The following is a 22,320-nucleotide window of genomic DNA, read 5'->3' as shown; positions in this document are numbered from 1 at the left end:
TCATTGTTGGTTCTCTTCTCCCTTGCATGCCCTGGCACTTCTGCACTGGCAGCATGAAGTGTATGTGTATTTGTAGCCATTCATTGTAGCACTTGCCTGTACTCACCTATGGGGCTGAAACGTGGAGGCTAACCTAAAGAATTCTACTTAAGTTGAGGACAACCCAGAGGGCTATGGAACTAAAAATGGTAGGGGTAACCTTACGAAATAGAAAGCGTGCAGAATGGGTCAGAGAAATAACTCAAGTTACCGACATTCTAGTAGAAATTAAGAAGAAGAAATTGGCATGGGCAGGGCATGTAGTGCGAAGAGAGGATAACCGATGGTCGCTGAGGGTAACAAACCGGTTTCCAAGGGAAGGAAAGCGTAGCAGGGGGCGGCAGAAAGTTAGGTGGGCGGATGAGATTAAGAAGTTCGCAGGGGTCAAGTGGATGCAGCTAGCACAGAGCCGGGTTAAGTGGAGAAATATGGGAGAGGCCTTCGCCCTGCAGTGGGTATAATCAGGCTGATGATGATGATGATGATGATTGTAGCATTCGGGCCCTGCATTGACTTTTACCCCATTATGGCGTTAAAGGCCCTGTTCACTAAAAATCCGGCATTTGCGTTGTGAGTGAAAAATCACGAGCATGGTGCTGGTAGGCTGTAGCTGGCAGCTGGCTTGACAGAGCACTAACTGGACGTTGGGTTGCCTCCTGATCGTCTTATATGGGAGGGTGATATTAGAATCAGCCTGCCAGGACCCTTGCATTCACGTTACCTCTAGGCCACGCGGGCGCATTTTTACGGCTTGATTAAAGCGGGGCTCTATATGCGGGCTTGTAGCCTACGCTATCATGTCATACCCTTGAAGGCGGAGCGTAAGTGTCCCCCATAATTTTTGTGCTGACAGAGAAAGTGTTGTGCTTGGGGAGCAGAAAATGTGGTGTGGCAGCTGTGACAAAATAAGCACAGGGGATCCTCATAGATGTTTTTTCTCAGCTCCTCACATGACCTAGGAAAATAAGCCACGTTAGCCTTTAGGAATCAGCGTAGTCCTTTAGCGCACCTTCTAGGCCTTCAGCCAGAACAGCACCATGCAAAAGAGATCAACTGGTTTAACTTTATGCAACTCACAGTCTTGAAATATTCATTTCTGGGTATGCTACTTGACTGCAATACTTTGTCGGTAGTGGGTCGTACAAAATTACCTGGAGGATTAACTGTTGAAAGACCTGCAGCAAAGTTAACCCATGTAATTAAAATTGGGTGTGTTTTTGGCCTGTACAAGAAATCAAATTTTTACAAGAGAGTAGGGCTGAAGAAGTACAGCGTTGCCTGTGAAAATGGCCATTTTATATCCTCATTGCTGTATGCTGTAAGTTGGGAAAAAAGGAGCAAAAACAATTTTTTTTAAGGATTCTACAAAAAATGACGGCATGGTAACATTTACACAAATCACTGGCTTTGTGCGTGAGTTTGTGCAAGTAAATGGCAGCGTGGGTGTCGTGTGGTGTCATCCACTGCAGACGGTCTACATGACTGGAAGCTGCCACCAGTGACTTGAACTAAAACAAAGGAAGGCAAAACAAAGCATTACAAACATCCTCGTCGGTGCGTTTTAGCTCGAAAACACCACATCGAAATGTTAGCGCCCGCTGTATTCCCTCAAGAGCACCTACTCATCTTGAATGTGGGAATATGTGTGAGTGATAAAGCCAGGTTTTGAGCCCTAGGCAACGTGTGAATGGTACAAGTATACTTCCCAGTGTGTCATTTGACAGCACTTGACAGGAACGCAGATGACTGTACGAGTTATACCCCTGTCAAGCGCGCAAGATAAGTGCACTTACGGGAAGTGCACTTTCGGTACTTCCGAGTGCTCTCAGTCACACTTTGGCATACGTGGTGCTAAACGGAAAACAGAGTGCACTCGCAGTAAAAAAAAAAAGTGACTGGGGACAAACAGCTCATTTTTTAAAGATGTTCATCAAAAAGAAAAAAAATGCCAAACATGATTGTTGTGCATTAATTATAAATAAAAAGAAACATAGCCTATTTTTTGTTAACGTAAACGAAAATTATAACAGCATATTAAGTTCAAAAACGTTTCAAGTCAGTATCGGCCGAGACGGCTTCCTAGCCTACGCAGACCAACGTTAAAGTGTACTAGAAAAGGGTAGTGGGCTTACTGGCGCCCGTTCCCTGACACCATTCATGTCAAATACAAGAGGTGGCACCACAAGTGACTTCACTGTAGCTTCTTGCTGGTCCAGCCTACGATGCTGCGTGGTGGCGCGCTGTTAGGTACGCGTTGCTTTAATTCTTGTACCTACTAAAGGAGCGAACGGCTGATGAACTGTCGGTACATGATCGATCTGCAGTGACATCCTTTGTTTAGCGACACAGGCAGGGTGAAATATGGCGCAGCACGCAATCAGCGATATGTATGGCTTGATGGAAGGGCCTAGTATCAAAACTTTTTTTTTTTTTTTCACGTTTTTGTGCTGAATTTTGCTTGTTGCTAACTTCGTGGTTTTAAGTGGGACGATACTGATCACATAGTTAGCCAGAGCTCATTCAGCCTTTTATTTTTAACGTCTTGCACATCAGTTAGAAATACAATGCGCGAGTGTGATGGTGCTTGGGACCATTTACGACACTTTCATACAGGTTTTAGCTCTAACTGGATGACGAAATCTATGCTGGTCCTTGTTGTCAACGAAAGATTTTAGCACATACAGCATTTTTTGAATGTTCTCTTGGATAACAAAATTTAAATAGGCATCAACTAATCGAATGTGCAGTGAACCTGAATGTGCATGCTTCTATATTACCTTCTTTCACGCCTTTTTAGCATTTGTTTAGCTGATTAATATGTGCACTGCGAAAAGAGGGGCCTAGCAAAAGTAATTCATTGCCAGACCTCAAAAAATTATTTCAAGCTATATGAACCTAAAGCACTTATTCATATCATGAGCAACGGGTCAGCTGAAGATGATTTGCTTAACTCACTTACCCATCTTCTTAGAATTTATCACTTTCACATAAAAGCGGAGCTGAGTGATTATATAAAAGCTGATGATAATGGCATAAAAATAGGTACGCGCGCACAAGCGAGCTAAGCAGCAAACTTCTTGCCCCAACCTTGCTTTCACAACTGTCAGCATTTACTGGATGTTTCAGTCAGCAGTTAATGGCAACTGAAGCATTTAGTGAACATGTTTTAAAGATTGCTGGCAAAGCCGACAGCAGACTCGACGGGTACAGCAGTCTCCCCCTTCCTTTCTAAAGAAAATGTGCTAACCAAGCGAGTTGGAAGTCATATCCCCTGGTGATTGCATTGTGGGGAGTGCCTACAAACTTTGCTTCCTATTTTCATCACATATTGATGCCCAGCATAACCTGAAATATGAACTATTACCTAATATTAACTGCTAGCGACATGCTATGGTCAGACAGAAATGCTTGTGCAGGCAAAGATGACAGCACGCGCACACAGGTTTTAACACGGTGGGCATGGCCAAGCACTACAGTGAACTTGGCATCAGCGCCGCGACGCGGCCACTCGGACAAACAAAATCCGTTGATATTTGCGGCGCCACCGCTAGCGTGGGCTCGGCTGGGGAGTAAGCCCACTGCTCCCTTCTAGTATACTTTACCAACATGGCGACTTGCGACGATGCAGCATCTGATGATGATCTGACGCCACTAGAACCGAATAATTTTATAAATTGCTGTGAAATAGCTAAAATGAACTTATGTTTCCTTTTTTATGCATTGCATTTTGTACCAATGAAGTCGCTGGCGACAAGGCTACGCACTCGGCCAGAAAGTGTGTTCCCCACAACATATTTCAATAAAAGTGTACTCTTCTGCCAGTGCACTCCACTTGCAGGGTTTAGATTGGGCAAAGTGTACATATAGCAGGTGACACTCTTCGTGAGAGCACTTAACTTGCACGCTTGACAGGGGTATTAGGCATCAAATGCACTCGCAATAACCATTGTGTTTATGGAAATTTCCCTAGAGGAAAGTTTCAAAGGAAAAAAGAATGCATGCACAAGAACAAGACAGCATAAGACCAACACTATACCTGTGTCATTATGTTCCCTTCTTCTCATGTGGTGAGGCCTTTTTGTTAGATTCTTTCCTTTGGTGAATGTGCACCAGCTGGCCTGGCAAGCTATGCCTTTTTTCCCTGAAGATTTAGAGCAGAATATTAACTAGACTAATCGCATTTAGTAACATCCTCCAAGGGCATTTATGCAGGTACAAATGGAAGATATGCAGGTGTTTGAAGTTTTCATAGTAGAAGTAAGATTGACCCTTCACCATACCATAACTCCTTTACATTGTAATTCAGTCACCCCCTATGGTGGAAATACTGTAACTAGAGTACTATAACATGATTCTATTAGAAAAAAATTGCAGTTGGCAACAGTAACCCATGGAGCCTTTTATTGCTCTATTAGACAACCATAGCATATTAAAAAACATTGAGCCTTTCTCTATATTTAATAAATTAAAGGCATCACAATTCTAGCACTTATAACCTTTTCTTTTATATATACTGAGACTTCATTGTCATCAAACGACTGTGTGCAGGTCATGTCATGTCTGCGGCACTTCACGGATTTCTGTGTCACTGCTTACTCTTACTTTTCTGCTTGCGTTGCTTACTCTTCACTAGAGGGAAAGCTGGGGGCGCTGCACTTCAGCCATCGTGGGCTCGCTTGCTGCAGGACATTTTGTCGGGAACATAGAGGGGCGTTACTAAGATGTCACCTCCTCCTCTTATCTCGATGCACGAACGTAGATATCAAACGCCATATTAGCAAAGGTGCGAAAGCAGGCGACGCCAATAAAAGGTTTGTTTTCCAAAATGCACTAAAAAATTTTCTGAAGGGATTGAGCAACTGTATATATTCTAAAAACATTTTTTTTTTTTTTAAGTTTGCCTAATAGGTGCAAATATTTTCTTCTGTGCTGCACAATACTTAGCCAATAGGAGAGAGAGCCATCGCTTATTTTGGCCAAGGTTTATGCTTACAAGCTGTTTCGCTCCCTTCTTGCAATTTATGGTCACAATATTAAATGTTGGGACATTTTTCATTGTAGAAAAAAGTTTATTTTTGATGCTTTGGGTGCCCATGGTAGCTGAACTGGTCGTCAGAAAGCTCCATGTAAACTCTCATAGACGGCGGCACAGCTTTCCCTCTGGGTAAGGTTAAGGAACTCTATGTGTGAATAGTTGTTGCGTTCGCTTCTTGTGCACTGCCTCATGCACCGGTGTTAGCCATGGGCTCACATGGGGCATTTACAGGGCACCTACTACCAGGTGGGGGACATTGTGGCCCTCATGGATGAGAATGATGACACCTACTACGCTCAAATTCGGGGCCTGCTGCAGGACCAGTACTGTGAGAAGAGCGCAGTCATTACGTGGCTGCTGCCAACATCCGAAAGCCCCAGGGACCACTTCGACCCTTCCACCTACATTCTGGGTAAATTGGCACCCTTCCTGTCCTTTCCTCTTTCTTTTGAACAGGAGGAAATGTCTCATGCTAGCAGTGAATTTTTTTTTTTGTGTGTGGCACTCCACATAGAGTACCCTGGCTGAAGGCGATATTGTGGCAGTCATTATTCACTTATGCAAGCACCGGCTTTTAATTACTTCTTCCCAGCAGGCTGGTGAATAAAAGTTGCTAGAGAAGCATTACTGCTCACACAGATTCAGACATGGCTAATGTAATCAGGTACTAGCATAACTAAGGTCAGCACAGCTGTTAACTACCAGTGCTTTGTCCTTTTGTTGTGTGCATGATGTGTTTTCTACAGCAGAATTTTGTAAACATGGAAATATTATACTGCCTTGCATCCAAAAGCTTATTTAATTATATACTGAAGCTCACAAAGTTTTGGGTAAGCTAAATTCTTACTAATATGCATGGAGCAAGAAATAAAAGCCACACAAGGGGGTATGGCATAGGCAGATTTATCATTACTCTTTAAGGGGGCAGTCCCATTTGAACCACATGGTTCGTGGGCTTTTTTGCTGAAAAAGAAAAATTTTCAGTACTGTATTAAAAAAAAAATTTTTTCTTTGGGATTGGGGGGGGGGGGGGGGGGGGGGGGCATAGTGCTGTGAGAGGAGCACAAGGGGCTAAACAAAGCAAAGCTTAGCTAAATGGTATAAGACATTGAAGAGCAAAGCTAAATGAAGCAAAAAATAGCAAAATGAGTGCTTAACATTGCTTCCGCGTGTATAATTTTTATTTTATGTCCATAAGTCTTCTACGGGATTTTCATTGCATTGTCAAAATGTGATAGGTTCACACCTTTGATATGGCTCTCCTGAATCTATTGCCACCTAGATGAAATGTCTCCAGGCAAGTGATTAAAAACAAAGTGCTGGAACTTAATGAAAAAGACATTACATTGCATTCAGAAATCAAGCCAAACCCTTCCTTATACCTTCACTCGCAATCTTTTAAATAATCTCAGGTGACAGAGAAAACAGTTCAATAATAAGTGGTTCTGTGGTTCACTCCCTCGTACGGGAGTGCAATATTGAGATTTTCAAATACGAATCGAATACAAATATTGGAAAAAAATGACTTGGAATATTTCATATCGATTCAGTGGAAATAATGGAATGTTAAATAATAGCAAACACTGTTTCCCTTGTTTACTTGAGAATTCACATGATATTTGCAAATAAAATTAAACTAGAATTGCACAGAAGTCTATACCCTAATGAAAAATTCAGTACACAGATTATACAGGATTCTGTACAGTAGTTTTTTGTACAGAAAGGAGCGGCATGAAAAAGTTGCTGAATCTCTGCTGAATACAGTAAACTGGATCATTAGTTCAGCTTTCAAGGGTCAAGAAAAAAACGTCCGAATTAAGTAAAAGCTTGAACGATCGAATGGGCCTGAAAAACTGCTAAAAGCTATTGGCATCACAGTAATTCTATGTGATGAAAACCTATATGATGGATGTGTGCATTTGAGATGAAACCAAAGTAAGAACGAAGTTTTTCCTCCCCATTTTGTCAAGTGCTTTGCATTGCGAATAGGAAGGTCCACAGAAGCAGCCCCTTTTGAGGATGAGGATGCCGCAAATCATGGTTCGGGATACACCCTTGCCGCTCAGTTTGCTTGGCTTCAGACCCTGGTCGTCCGCTGCAACATGCCTTCAATTATAATTCCTGGAAGGGCTGTTCTCATCGCCACTGCTGGCATGCTACTTTCAAAGTGCCTGCAGAATGTAATGCACATATCTACCGCTTTTGCTGCCAGCCCCATGTTTCTGGCCTCGCCATTGGCACCAGCACGCAACAAGGCCATCAAGGCTTTATGTGTAAAACCCGCGGCTTCAGTGGTGTCCTAAAGCTTTGTTTTGCCCCAGTGCATGGGGTCAATAGGCCCGCATTCAGTACTGTCAGTCTAGGCATCCGCCCAGTCAATATTATATTGCAGCGAAACATTCAAAGCGCTATTTGTTGTTTTGAAGCCACCGGCATGCGGCCTTATCACGCTGATCCTAGCATGCATATCAAATCTTTTTCTTTGTTCGTTCATGCTTGTTGCCGCGAGGCGTAGCTTTACCAGTTTTTGTCGCGCAAGATGCGTCGAGAGAAATCTAGAAGATTCCTGCCACTCTCATGTGTTTCTGCAATGTTCCAGATTACGCTAGTCATGGTCTGCGACTTTATCTTGATGTTTCCTTGCAGTCTTTAAATTGAGCGTTGGTGCGTGCAACGAGCATTCTTTGTTCGACAACCGATGAGCACGATTGTTGCTGTTGCCGCCGCCGAGTTGCTTAGTTTTTTTGTGGGCGCAGGTCAGCCCAATAAAGAGTTGACTTCAGTGTTATTACGACTGCCTTTTCTTTTGTGCCTGCGACCTTGACTACCACGTGACAATATTTCATCACACCTAGGACGAACCCAGTCACCACGTCGAGACGTGTATTTTACTTTTCGATGTCTAAGTTGCATCCCTCTCCAAATGCATAGAAGTAAAAAAAAAACAAGCGGATAAGATGCACCTGTTTACTCGGTAGAAAACTCTTTTAAGATCACATTGTGAGAAAGCGCGATGAAAATGGATACTTGCAGCAGCTGCTGCATATGCCCATATCACCTGATATGCACTGAACATTGCATAGCATCCAGTCTGAACAGTAGTTTTCAAAAATATATTATTTTGATACATACAGATGGTATATCCATATACAGGCGGCGTTTGGGCACTACCATCTAAGAAAAAATGAGGGGAAAAGGAGGAGGGGCCGAAGCAGCGAAGGGAAATATGCAACGCCAACCTAGGCAATTGCCTTGATGGTCGACTTGATTATTTAACGTGCACTGGCGACTTTTCGCCAGTCCCAGAGAATTTTTTCGTTAACTGCAAACTTCCTTCGTGCAGCCCGGCACCCATGCTCTTCGGAAAATTCAACTGCACACAGCTTGAATTTCGCGTCAATAGGACACGGCAGATGTGAAGCACGCATGGTTTTGGTGGTAAAATACTTTTGTTAGTATGAAGACAAAAAGTAAGGAAAATTACTTAGCAGTGTTGTGGGCGGCCTTTGGGCTGCCAGTTTTAAGGTCCAGGCAGTGATATATACGCCACTACAGCAATCAATGCAATGAAGATGCCAAGGCAGAGGGAAATGATGTGAATGGGAGCAGAAAATTAAAGCAAGCTATCATCCTCAAATAAACATTTTCCTCCCTCAGGAGTAAAATGTCTATAAAAACATATAAGCTGCATTTGATTTTTGTAAGACAATTTGATGTTACTTTTGAGTTGTTTTCAAATGCAGTTACTGCGCTTGGGAGAAGATGGCACGCAATTTTCCTGCTTGGGCGCAGCATGCCTGCGTTGCCCACCCGATATTTCCCACGTCAAAAAAAAAGTCAATTTTTGGGTTTACCCTTTCAGAAGTGACATTGTAGTTTTGGGTTCCAGATTCAGATGACCAAGGTCTCTTATCACGCGCTGACATTGTGAGCACAGGCTCCTTTTTGGGCCCGGAACAGGTGTGGTGCCATGGCCCAGATTTGTCCCATACATAAGTCATACATGGTGGATAAGATGCATTGGTGAAATTTTTAGAAAAAAAACTTCGACTTATAAACCAGAAAATACGGTAGTTGTAGCAGGCTAATTCAAGGAAGCCACTGGGCATCAAGTGTAGGAGTGACATTCAAAATGCAATGCTCATTTCCGGTCACGAGGTTAAAATAAGCCCTCTCTTATCCATGTGCATTATGCAGCTGCCTTAAACTCCCCAGAAAGGTTTGTCTAAAAGGATTTAAGAAGAGGGATGCAAAGCTGAAGGGACAACTTTCGAACTGCTTTGCTGATGAAAATATCGGAGATGATGTAACCTTATTGCACTTGAATACTTTTAATTTGCTCACTTTCTAGATATAGGTGACCACAGCAGAGCGCCTTGTACAGAATAAGGAAAGAGATTATTGTGTTTATGACTACTTTTTTTTTTTTTTTTTTGGGTGTCGCACTACTTCAAAGCATCATCATTCTTTTTGCTGCCGCTTTGTTTCAATGGGGGCGAAGCATAAGGCACACTGTTTTATTTGATGTCAGGGCACGTTAATGATGACCCGGCGATTCAAATTATGCTGGAGTCATCCACTACAGCGTTCCTCATAGCTGATGTAGCTTTGTGATTTTAAACCCTATAGTAAACCAGGGGCCTCACTAATGTTGCTATGTGGACCGCATTGCAAAAATTCATCTCTCGCTGGCCATGGGCTAGAAGATAACAAGAATAGCACTGAAAAGCAAATAAAGCAATGCGAAAACTAAAAGCAAGGAACAAAAATTTAACAAATTATAAAATCATTTCATTCTCATAGAAAAAAAGAAAAGGTGGTGCCTGCTCAATTCTGCCTAAACCCTCTGGATGAGGGCCATTTCAAAATGGCTTGGAGGGTTGTGTTAAAATGATACTACGAGCAATAAATGCCACAGTCACTTATGCTAAAAAGAAAAAACTAAACTTGATCGTGAAAGAGATGGTGGACACATGGATCTTAATGACAGCTGATGTTCATCCAAAGTTCATGAAGATCAAGAAGCCAGTGCCTTTTTTAATTTCCACGATGAATTTTTATGGTGTGAGGATGAGGCCTTTAGTTTATTTGAGCTGGAAAATGAGTCCTGTTGCAAAGTGACTCGTGAAGCTGGAACAATGGAAGTTTCGGAGCTGGCGGGCCGCATCACACTGCTTCGCAGGCCGCATGCAGTCTGCATACTTGAGAGAGCCCTGCTATAGGTGTCCACCAAGTGCCACTAGCATCTGCAAGCACCATCGTGTAGCCATTTTTGCATTCACAGGGGGACAGCAGATGATGCGTTGCATGCTAAGTAGCGGAATGGAGAATCCGTGGGTCTGCTGCTGTTTCGAGGGATTCCAGGAGCTTTAAAATCTTATTATTACGTGGTGGCAAGCAAGAAGGTGGCGCAGCATGGCGACAGGGTGAAAGGTGATCTCATGGCTGGCCTAGCGCAAGGGCTTCTCTCGCACCACTGAGCGATCGTCCCAATCGGTTCGTTGAAGTCGGTGGTGACATGACGGCGAGGATGTTGAAGAAAAGGTAGAAGAGAATGATTTGTTGCCACCATGACGACGATGACCGCGATGATGCTTGGGTGATTCGCCTCCCCTGGAGCTCTTCAACCATCCGCCACCAAAACATACATAGGACAGATGACTCCAGGCCGCGTCAGGCGGCTGGGTGGGGGTTGCATGTTCATGTCTTTCGGGTCTTTGCTGTGATCTGGTATCTGGTCAGTTCATCTGTGCGCCTTCTGGTCCGGGCTGGGGGCAGGGTAGCGGTAGTTGCGTCTGGTCGGGTCTGGGCAGGAAGGGCTGGGACGAAGTTGCGACGGTATCTCTGGGCTCTCTGCCGATGGTCCCGGCGTACGGTTCGCGTCGAGGCTCCAAGATGAGGATGGGGATGACATACACCACAGTTTATTTATTTATTTATTTATTTATTTATTTATTTATTTATTTATTTATTTATTTATTTATTTATTTATTTATTCATTTATTATACCCTTAGGGCAAAGCATTACAGAGGGGAATGGGAAAGTACATAAAAACACTGAAAAAATGTGAAACATGAACAGAACGCAACAAATCGCTAAAACAAAGGAGGAAAAAAAAAAATCATTATAAGTAAATAATACAATATTAAACATTACAAACGGTAACAGCAGAACGAAACAGAACAGGATCAGTAATTGCCGCAACAGAAGAAGGAAGGTGGTTCCAGTCATATGATGTACGAGATATAAAAGAGTCCAAAAACGTTTTAGTTCTGCAGACGGTGATGCCTACTTTATGTATCTGATCGGTTCGAGGTGAAATGTATGAAGGGGGAACGAGCAGCTCACGACGAATCGATTCGTGATGAAATATTTTGTGAAAAAGACATAGACGTGCAGTTTTGCGTCGTGATGCAAGTGAAGTTAAGCCCAAGTAAAGTTTCATGGTGGTTATGCTTGATGTGCGCAGGTAGTCAGAGAGGATAAAACGAGCTGATTTGTATTGTGTCATTTCCAGTAGGTCGATCAAACATTTAGTACCAGGATCCCAGACTGCTGAAGCGTATTCAAGCTGTTGTGAGCGGACGAGTGTGGTGTATAAAAGAAGTTTGATGTTTGCTGGGGCTGCGTGAAAGTTACGTCTCAAATAACCGAGCATGCGATTAGCTTTGTTAGTAAGGTACTCTATGTGTGTGGACCAACTGAGATTAGAAGTAATATGAATTCCGAGATACTTATATGTTGTAACAGGTTCAAGAAAGACATCATTAAGGGAATGAGGCAGATAATTATTAACATGTGCAATGCGCATAAGTTTGCACTTGTTAGGAATGAGTGTCATGTGCCAAGTTTTACACCAGGATGAGATAGTGTTAAGGTCAGTTTGAATCAAGTGCTGGTCTCTGTCGTTTATTATTTCCCGAAAAAGAATGCAGTCGTCAGCAAACAGATGCACAGAAGAGAAGAGATTTTTGGGTAAGTCGTTTATAAAGATAAGAAAGAGCAGAGGCCCCAAGACAGTGCCCTGGGGAACACCAGAAAGGACAGGATGAATGGTGGAATTAACGTCGTTAGCGGCAACGAACTGCTGACTGTGCGTAAGAAAACATTCCAGCCATTTTAGAATGTTAGTATCTAATCCTATCGTGCGCAGTTTTAGTAACAAGAGAGGATGAGAAACCGTATCAAACGTCTTCGCGAAGTCAAGATAGATGCAATCGGCAACCGAGCAACGGTCTAAAATTGTGTGAAGTTTGTGTGTGAATAAAAGTAGCTGTGTTTCGCATGAATAAGACTTCCTAAAACCATGCTGAGAGGGATGAAAAAACGAGTTGGATTCAAGAAAACTGACAATATGTGAAAACAGTATGTGCTCCAAGATTTTGCATGGGATGCTGGTAAATGATATGGGCCGGTAGTTAAAAGGAGAGTGTTTATTGCCAGATTTATGCACAGGAACCACCTTACCCATCTTCCAATCAGCCGGAAATTCACCATTGTCCAATGACTGCTGAAAAATTTTAGTTGAGGCAAGAGATGAATACATTTTAGTACTGTTTAGAAATTTGGCAGTAATGCAGTCAACACCAGCAGAGGAGGTTATTTTAACATTGTCAATAATTTTAGCTATACCATGAGGATTGATTACAACTGGATGCATCGGAAGGTAGTTGCAATCAGCCAAATCAGGCAAATCCGGCGTTTCAGCACTTGAAAAAAAAACTCGAAAACACATCATTTAGTACACTTGCGCATGCGCTATCAGATATCGGTTGGTCACTTGAATTCGTTAGTACTATTCTAGACGTTTCAGACAGGTTAATGATGTTCCAAAATTTTCTCGGATTATTGAGCAACATGCCCGGTATTGTATTATTCAGATAATTGGTTTTGGCATTTTTGACGGCGGAAATGTAAGTCTCAGCTGCAGAGCGGTAACGAGACCAATGATGTTCAGTGCGTAAGTTCTTAGCTATACGGAAGAAACGTTTCTTGCGGTTAGACAGGCGCTTAAGATGAACATTATACCATGGTGCGTGCTGCTGATAAGATATTGCACGAGTGAGAATATAGCTATTAGCGAGATCTAAGATTTTGTTCTTGAATAACAGCCAGTTTGTATTCACCGAACGGAAGTCAAATCCGTCGAAAAACGTTTCCAAGAACGAGCCTAGTTCATTATTAATTATGTTGAAGTCAGCGCTATGATACAAACGTATGGTTTTAGAGGGACTAGCAGGTTTCCCAATAGGAATGTTTACAGAAAAATTTAGTAAAGAATGGTCGCTTAATTTGGGCATGTAGGTTATTTCTGAACACAATTCCGGACAATTGGTTAGTACTAGGTCTAGTGTGCTTGCGGTAACTTCGGTAATTCTGGTAGGTTGATTGACAATTTGGGTAAGGCTAAACAGCGAGCATAAGTTAACGAACTCCTGGCATGTAGACGAAGATGTGGAAGGTTGTGCTAGAGACCAATTGATACCCGGAAAGTTGAAGTCACCTAATAAAAAAAATTGGAGATGAAGGGTAGCGCGTAACGACGGTATTAACGGCATCGTGAAGCTCGGCAACAAATGTGGGATGGGCATTTGGCGGACGGTAGCATGCGCCTAGGATTATTCTCCGATAACTTAGTTGCAAAGACACCCACACCATTTCGATGCGTGATGTTATGTGGATGGTGCTGGATCCTATTGTTTTCTTAATTGCTATTAGTACACCTCCACCCTGCCTGTCTGTCCTGTCACAACGATAGAAGCAAAAAGTATTTGAAGAATCGAAAATTTCACAGTCCTGTATGTTTTCATGGAGCCAAGTCTGAGTTAGGATGATCGCGTTAGCGGAGCATGCGTTAATGGCAGTGGAGAGTTCAGTACGTTTTTTGATAACACTTCGAATATTAGTAAATAATACTGATATTTCAGGTAAGCTAAGGCAAAGGCCACCACCCCTCAGTGACCGTTAATCAGATTTGTCAGCGCTAGGTGAAGCATAGGAAGATGGTGATGCTTGAGCTGATCTTGTCTTGGTGCGTTCAGTGGAAATTTCGTACTTTTTTTCACTGACAGGGTCATACATGTAAGATCTGTTATTTACGACTAGCTTATTGTATTTTAGTTTGAAAGGTGGGGAGCCGGGGAGTGATTTGGCATAACCAATCAGTTTTCTGCGTGCTTGGCGTGTGGCAAACGAGTAATCTTCTGATACTTGAATGTCTTTTTCTTTTATCTCTTTTTTGTAGCTCAGAATTGTCTCTTTGATTTTGAAGTTCGCGGACTTGGCAATCACCGGACGGCATCCAGGGTTTGAATACCGGCCTAGTCGATGAGCCCGCTCAATGTCATGTGGTGAGAGCTTGGTTCCAAGGTATTCAGACAGGAAGTTTACTCTCCGTCTCTTGCCATGTCTCTTGGTCATCGGTGATTCCATGAAACACTAAATTATTTCTCCGACTTTGGTCTTCCAATTCATTGATTCGGGCCTGCAGCATTTGGTTTTGTTTCTGAAGATCAAGAGAAGTATTGAAAGTCCTGTTTTGCGTCGTCTATCTCTTCAAGTTTTCCTTCAACGGTCATAAGTCTGGTATTGATATTAGCGAGGGCTGAATCAATGTTTTTCTGTCCATTCCGTAACTCTTCCATTGATTTCTTTATCTCGTTGTTACTAGTTGAAAGTGAGGCTGCCTGTGCTTGCAATTCCTTCAAGATGCGCAGAATTTCCATGTTTTGCTCAGATTGTGTTAGTACAACGTTAGTAACGGAATTACTGCTCTCGTCTGCACCATCTGTGCGCAAATCGCCTTTGGTGGTGCCACGCGTGTTTAGAACCCGGGTTTTCCTTAATATCTCCCGACAGTAGCAAAAGAAGGCAGCTGTCAAAGCATTGATTCAGTTCACTTCAGTCGTTCAGTCGTGTCCGACTCTTCGTGACCCTATGGACCATGTCACGCCACGCTTTCCGATCTCTCACTATCTTCCTAACATCACATAACTTCATCTGCAGTGCCTCGAGGATGCCATCTAACCATCGCGTTCGCTGCCTACCCCTTCTCCGGCGACCCTCAACCTTTCCCAACATCAAATCTTTCTCCAGCGACTCCTCTCTTCTGATCAGATGACCAAAGTAGCTGAGCTTTAACTTTAGAATTTGACCCTCCAATGAGCAGTCAGGGTTTATGGTCGACAATATCGACTGATTTGACCTTCTGGCAGTCCAAGGAACTCTCAAGAGTCTTCGCCAGCACCACAATTCAAACGCGTCAATTCTTCGGCGGTCAGCCTTTTTCACAGTCCAACTCTCGCATCCATACATCACAACTGGAAAGACCATAGCACGAGTTATACGGATCTTGGTTGGCAGACTAATGTCGGGGCACGCTAGAAGAGAAGCAGGAAAGCCTACAGAGAGCCGCAACATGCGTAGAAGAATACGTAAGGGCAAGAGGCCTAGCGTGTTCAACAGACAAGTCGGAGCTACTCAGGGTGGCGAAGAAACCTACGAAGGCGGACCTGGAAATCAAGCTCGAAGGCCAAAACATACCGGAAAAAAACGTCATAAGGATATTAGGCATGTAGCTGCAGAGTAGCGGAAAGTGCAGCCACACGATCAGCCTACTGCAAAAATCAACCGAACAAGTCAGCAGAATGATTAAAAGAGTCTCCAATAGAAGGCATGGCATGAAGGAAGACGACACCCTTAAACTAGTCAGAAGCCTGGTAGTCAGCAGGGTGACATACTCCCTTCCCTACCACCCGGCAATCAAGAAAGAAAAAGAACAGGCCAAAGCTCTGATAAGGAAAGCCTACAAAACGGCCCTAAACCTACCAAGAAACACCCCAAACAACAAGCTACTAGAACTGGGAGTTCACAACACCTTTGAGGAGCTGGCGACGGCCCAACTGGAAGCACAGCTAGAAAGGCTAGAACTCACGGAAACAGGCAAAAGACTACTGAGAAGACTAGGCTACCAGGCGGAAAACGCGCCAGACCCAAACGAAAACATTCCAGACGAAATCCGGCGAACCCTCAGAATTCGCCCGATACCACGAAATATGGATCCCAACCTACACGAGACCAGAAGACAGGCAAGAGCAGAATATGTGGAGAACCACCTAGCTAAAAAGGCATATACAGTATATACAGACGCAGGGCTATACCCGAGAGACAGATACAGCACTAACACGAGGATAGCAGCAGCGGTGGTTGACTGCTCAGGCAACACGATCAGCTGCGCATCCGCGAGAGGAAGATCGGTAGTAGACGGAGAGGAGATCGCTGTGGCACTCGCAGCGGCCGAGGGCTATCGAAGAAACGAATCACAGGTTATAATAACAGACTCCAAGACAGCCTGCAGAAGGTTCCAACAAGGAAGGATCTGCAGGGAGGCCCTACGCATTCTCCTCGGCGCAGGAGCCTCGGGCTATAAAGCAACACAAGTAGTTTTCTGGGCACCGGCGCACACCAACATAGAGGGCAACATGAGGGCAGACAGCCTGGTTCGCGAAATCACGCACCGAGCCTTGCTGACAGAAGACCAGAAGATGGTGGACCCGACGTACGCAGATATTTTAAATCACTACAGAGGCAGCAGGTTAAAATACCCTCCGCCCCACAAGCGACTCACACAAGAAGAAGCGACCAGCTGGAGAAGACTGCAGACTGGCACCTTCCACAACTTATACATTCTAAACAAAATGTTTCCCACACAGTATAGAGATAGCTGCCCCTGGTGCGGAGACAGTCCGACCCTATACCACGTCACATGGGAATGTAAACACAACTACACTTTCCACAAACAAACTAACCCGAGTGCGGAGCAATGGGAGGGCCTGCTAACCAGCTGCGAGCTCACCGCCCAAAGGGCATTGGTGCAGCACGCATGCGAGGTAGCCAGGACCAGTGGAGCCCTGGAATGAGGGAACCACCCGTGCTAAGGAGTCTCCAACGGTGGCGAAGAAGCGGCTGCAGGAAGACTCTCCGAGACTAACCAAAAGACCTCAATAAAGTTTTTTCACTCACTCACTCACTCACTCACTCACTCTGCTCTTTACTAGGCGGTCAAGGCTAACCATTGCTCTCTTTCCCAGAAGCAGGCGTCTCCCAATTTCATGGCTGCAGTCTCCTTCCGGGGTAATCTTGGAGCCCAAGAAGAGAAAATCTGTCACAGCTTCCACTTCTTGTCCATTGATGCTCCAGGACTTGATAGGGCAAGACGCCATGATCTTTGTCTTTTTAATGTTCAATTTAAGCCCAAACTTCTCACTCTCTTCTTGTACGCACATCAGAAGTCTCTTGAGTTCCACTTCACTTTCTGCCATTAAAGTGATATCATCCGCATATCTAAGGTTGTTGATACGTTTTCCAGCAATCTTCACTCCAGCTGAAGACTCGTCCAGACCGGCCTTCCTCATGATGTACTCTGCATATAGGTTAAATAGGCAGGGCGACAGTATGCAGCCTTGCCTCACTCCTTTCTCGATCGGAAACCAATCAGTAAGACCATGCCCAGTTCTGACTGTGGCCTCTTGCCCTTCATACAGGTTTCTGAGGAGACAAATGAGGTGAGTTGGAACTCGCATCTCTTGGAGAGCTTGCCACAATCTGCTGTGACCTACGCAGTGAAACGCTTTCGCATAATCAATAAAGCAGAAGTAGATGGGTTTCTGGAACTCTCTTGCTTTTTCCATGATCCAGCGAAGGTTGGCAATTTTGGTCTCTAGTTCCTCTGCCCTTGCGAAACCCAGCTTGCACGTCCGGAAGCTCCCGATCCACATACTGCTGCAGCCTACCTTGGAGGATTTTCGACATCACCTTGCTAGCATGCGAAATAAGCGTGATCGTGCGGTAGTTGGAACAATCTTTGGCACTGCCTTTCTTTGGAATGGGGATGTAAACTGACCTCCTCCAATCCTGTGGCCACTGCAGGGTTGTCCAAATCTTCTGACATAATGTATGCAGAATGTTAACAGCATCTCAGCTGGAATGCCATCAATTCCGCTAGCTTTGTTCTTAGCAAGGCTGGCTAAGGCCCATTCAACTTCTCGAGCCGGGCATCCTGAAGAGTGATCAGTAATCACAACAGTCTTATGTTGGGTTTGCACATTCGGGTCCTTCTTGTACAGTTCTTCTGTGTATTCCTGCCACCTCTTCTTTATCTCTGAGGCTTCAGTGAGGTCCTTGCCTCGTTTGTCCTTTATCACGCCCAGCTTAGCACAGAAGCTTCCTTTGATATCTTTGATTGTCTTATACAGAGCTCTTGTGTTCCTTAATTGGCTGTTGTCCTCAACTGCTTGGCACTGTATGTTCAGGAAGGCATTCTTATCTCTCCTTGCTATTTTCTGAAAATCTGCATTGAGAACCTTGTATCTTTCTCTTTCCCCCATAGCTTTTGCCATCCTCCTTTCCTCAGCTATTTGCAAAGCCTCTTCAGATAACCAGTTTGCTTTCTTGCATTTCTTTTGCTTTGGAACTGCCTTAGTAGCAACTTCTTGTATTATATCACGAACATCAGTCCACATCTCTTCGGGCTATCTGTCTTCTAGATCTAATTCTTGAAATCGATTCACTTCCACAGCATATTCTAATGGAATTTGATCCAGATCATACCTGAAAGGCCTTCTAGTTTTCTGCGTTTTCCTCAATCGAAGCTTAATTTTGGCAACAAGAAGCTGATGATCGGTGCCACAATCGGCCCCAGGCCTTGTTTTTACTGCTTGTATAGCGCTTCTCCATCTCTGCCGGCAAAGAATATAATCGATCTGATTCCTGTACAGACCGTCCGGTGAAGTCCATGTGTACAGGCGCCTCTTGTGCTGTTGAAAATGAGTATTCGCTATGGTCAGGTTGTTTTCTTGACAAAACTCTACTAGCCTCTGCCCAGCTTCATTTGGCTCGCCAAGACCGAACTTTCCTATAATTCGGGATATTTCTTCACTCCCGACCTTAGCATTCCAGTCTCCTATGAGAAAAACGACGCCTGATGATGGGGTTCGATCTAAAAGGCATTGTAGATCCGCATAAAATCTTTCAACGTCAGCTTCTTCAGCAGTAGTGGTCGGTGCATAGACTTGGATAACTGTTATGTTGAAAGGGTGACCTTGGATCCGAAGGGAAATCATTCGGTCGTTTTTGGTATTGTACCCTAGCACTGCTCTGCCCATTCTTCTGTTTACTATGAGAGCGACCCCATTCCTTCTCTTGGATTCGTGCCCACAATAAAAGACATAATGGTCACCGGAGTTAAATTCTCCCATTCCGGTCCACTTGAGCTCGCTGATACCCAAGACATCAATGTTCAATCTGTCCATTTCTCGCTTGACGACATCCAGTTTACCTTGCGTCATAGATCTTACATTCCATGTTGCTATGTGATATATCTCCTTGCAACATCGGACTTTCCGGTCGCTTCCCGACACATCCACAACTGAGCGTCCTTTTGGCTTTAGCCCAGCCGCTTCATTCGTCCTGGAGCTACTAGGAATCGCCCTTTGTTCATCCCCAGTAACATGTGGGACGCCTTCCAACCTGGGGGGGTCATCATCCGGCGCCATATCATTAATGGTATTGTGACTGGCCATAGGGTTTTCTTGGCAGGAAATACTGGAGTGGGTTGCCATTACCTTTTCCAGTGAATCACATTTTGTCAGAACTCTCTGCCGCGACCTGTCTATCTGGGGTTCATTCATTGCACACGCTCAAAAGAACTCGTGGGCACGGGAGCAGCATCAAGCATCGATTGTCACTTCTTTTAGCATACAAAGGAATAGAGTTACGCACCTGTGTAGCAAACAAGGATGATCTGTTAGCCATTACGGCTGATACGCTGCTCTCGTGCCCACTGAAGCGGTCTTGCGGGAACCAGTGCCTAAATACTGGCGCTGCACTTGCTGTCGATGACCATCCTGTAGTTCAGTTCAGTTCACTCGTGTCCGACTTTTCGTGACCCTATGGACCATATCACGCCACGCTTTCCGGTCTCTCACTATCTTCCTAACATCACATAACTTCATCTGCAGCGCCTCGAGGATGACATACACCACACCTCCAACCAAAATGTTACATGGCAACAAGCAGAGATGGCAACACATGGCGACAGGGTGAAAGAAGATTTAATGGCTGGCCTAGCGCTAGGGTTCTTCTCACGCCACTGCAGCTCTTCTTCTTCACAACAGTATTTTTATTTTCTTAGTGTGTGACAAACTCTAGAAGGTGACAGTTACTATTTGAATCTGGTTATCGCGGGAAAATGCTGAGGGAAAAAAAAAAAGGACAACAACGGGCAACAAGGACAAAACGAAGGACAAGGACAAAGGCTGCCAACACAGGTCAAGCTTAAGTCTGTTAAAGTAGATGTTTGCGTGTACTGTGCAACACCACGGACCCCGAGCACCCACGGTTAGCCGTGCGTGTCATCGCCGTGTCTGGGGAAAAGGGGATCCTGGTGGTTGAGCCGATGCCGAGTGTTTGGACCTTTAAGGCACCTCTGCGTAGGCAACACACCACTTTGGAACACACTTCCTATAGACGGCACTTCTGGCCTGACCCGACCGGGGGAAATAGGCAGTCACCTTTTCCTGTCCTTCCCTTTATCTTTCACTTTCCTCTCCTCTTTCTTACAACTGTCCTGTCTTCTTAGTCTCTTCCTACTTCCATGCGGTGACGGTTAACCTCATGTGGCTAACCACCTTTAGTTGCGGTGTACAGCTGGCATGGGCAGGACTTGTGTACAAGATCCTGTCCCGTCCCCTTGTTGGACTACATGATGGGTGGCTGGCACCGTGGCCGAACAACAGTAATTTGTTGGCTACTTCTTCTCTTCAACAAATCGTCCTCCGAAAAGGGGGCGTACCGACGAAATAGAAAAAAATTAACATGAATTTCTCTCGCTTCCATGTAATCCATAGTAAAGACTCCAAGAAAACTGCACGCTTAATCTCCTTATTTCTGGTTACAAAAACTCTGACCGAAAAACTAGGCCACGGCTACAAACTAAAAAAACTATCCAATGATGACCTTCTTTTAAAAATGGTATACAGCCACCAGACTGAAAAGGTACCTGGAATAACCAACTTTGGAGAAGTCTCAGTGACCATTACTCAACACAGATCACTGAATCCTGTACAGGGAGTCATCTCAGGCAGTGACCTCAAATATGTGACAGAACTCCTGGAAGGATTAAAAGACCAAAATGTGACAAATGTTTATCGCATCAAGATGAGACATGACAACAAAAAAATTGCCACCAATCTTATAGTCCTTATCTTTGCATCAAGTAAACGGCCTGACTCTGTATAGGCAGGCTACACAAAGACGACATCGAAGCCCTATGTCCCAAACCCGCGTCGTTTCTATAATTGCCAGAAATGTGGCCATGGGTCCCAAATTTGCCGCAGCCAGCTTACATGAGCCAAATATGCTTCTCACGAAAATTCTACTGACATCTGCCAAGTCGGACCACATTTCTGTGCAAACTGCGAAGGAAACCACCCGGCATATTCATGATCCTGTCCAACTCTGAAAAAAAAAAAGGAAATTGTAACCTTGAAAGCAACACAAAATATAACTTACAAAGAAGCCTACAGTAGACTGGTAGTCCAAAAACCATCCTACTCCGCTGTGACGCACGAGGGTACGGCATCACAGCGTTCCTCGGCCCCTGGCCAGGCCACTCCAAGTGAGCCTCAGCCAGGACCATCTGCGCCCCAAGTGGAGGTAGCTAACGCTACTCCTCCACCCTCTAAGCAGGTTGTGCAGACTGCGCTACAGGTCCTCTCCTCACATGGGGAGGCCTAACTCAAAGCCACGGGAGGTGCCTTGTGCACGTCCAGCACATCTGACGATGGGATGGACTCCACCCCTGCCACATTGGCAACTCAATTCTCTAGACTGCAAAAAAAGAAGAGAGAGGGTGCAAATAACGGCCGCTGACAAACCAGAAACTTAAGTTTGTAATAACAGCTCAAAAATAATAAAATGGCGCTCCTCATATAGTGGTACTGTCGAGCCCTTATTAAAAAATGCACATATTAAACTCTATAAAGAAGTTCCGATTAAGCGGACAGATCGCTGAGAAAGAGCAAGTGCTTTTATGGACTACCTTTCTACAAGTTAAGCCACCACCGCTCCGGTCTTGTTCTCTACCAGTGCCCGCTACCAGTGCCTGGATATCCATTTAACACTTGGTGGAGGTTGCGGGATTTATCTTCCATTTCCTCGCCCTGGAACTCCGCAGCCACCGAATTCC

At 44.5% G+C, this 22,320-nt stretch overlaps 1 protein-coding gene across 2 annotated transcripts in view; it reads left to right on the top strand.

The window, feature by feature from the left end:
- The window catches only part of LOC146187433 (GATA zinc finger domain-containing protein 1), a 51,266-nt gene that overhangs the window by 1,706 nt on the left and 27,240 nt on the right, over positions 1-22,320 (top strand). For both annotated transcript variants that reach the window (XM_084607698.1, XM_084607697.1), the window contains exon 3: positions 5,306-5,486. In XM_084607698.1, coding sequence (XP_084463824.1) covers positions 5,306-5,486 — 181 coding nt within the window. The remainder of the gene's footprint in view (positions 1-5,305; positions 5,487-22,320) is intronic.

This window comes from Amblyomma maculatum, chromosome 6 (assembly GCF_055883805.1).
Source record: "Amblyomma maculatum isolate TAMU_Amacu chromosome 6, ASM5588380v1, whole genome shotgun sequence".
In the NCBI taxonomy this organism is placed as follows: domain Eukaryota; kingdom Metazoa; phylum Arthropoda; class Arachnida; order Ixodida; family Ixodidae; genus Amblyomma; species Amblyomma maculatum.
The sequence above is the reverse complement of the archived record's forward strand: the minus strand, read 5'-3'. Positions and strand labels throughout refer to the sequence as shown.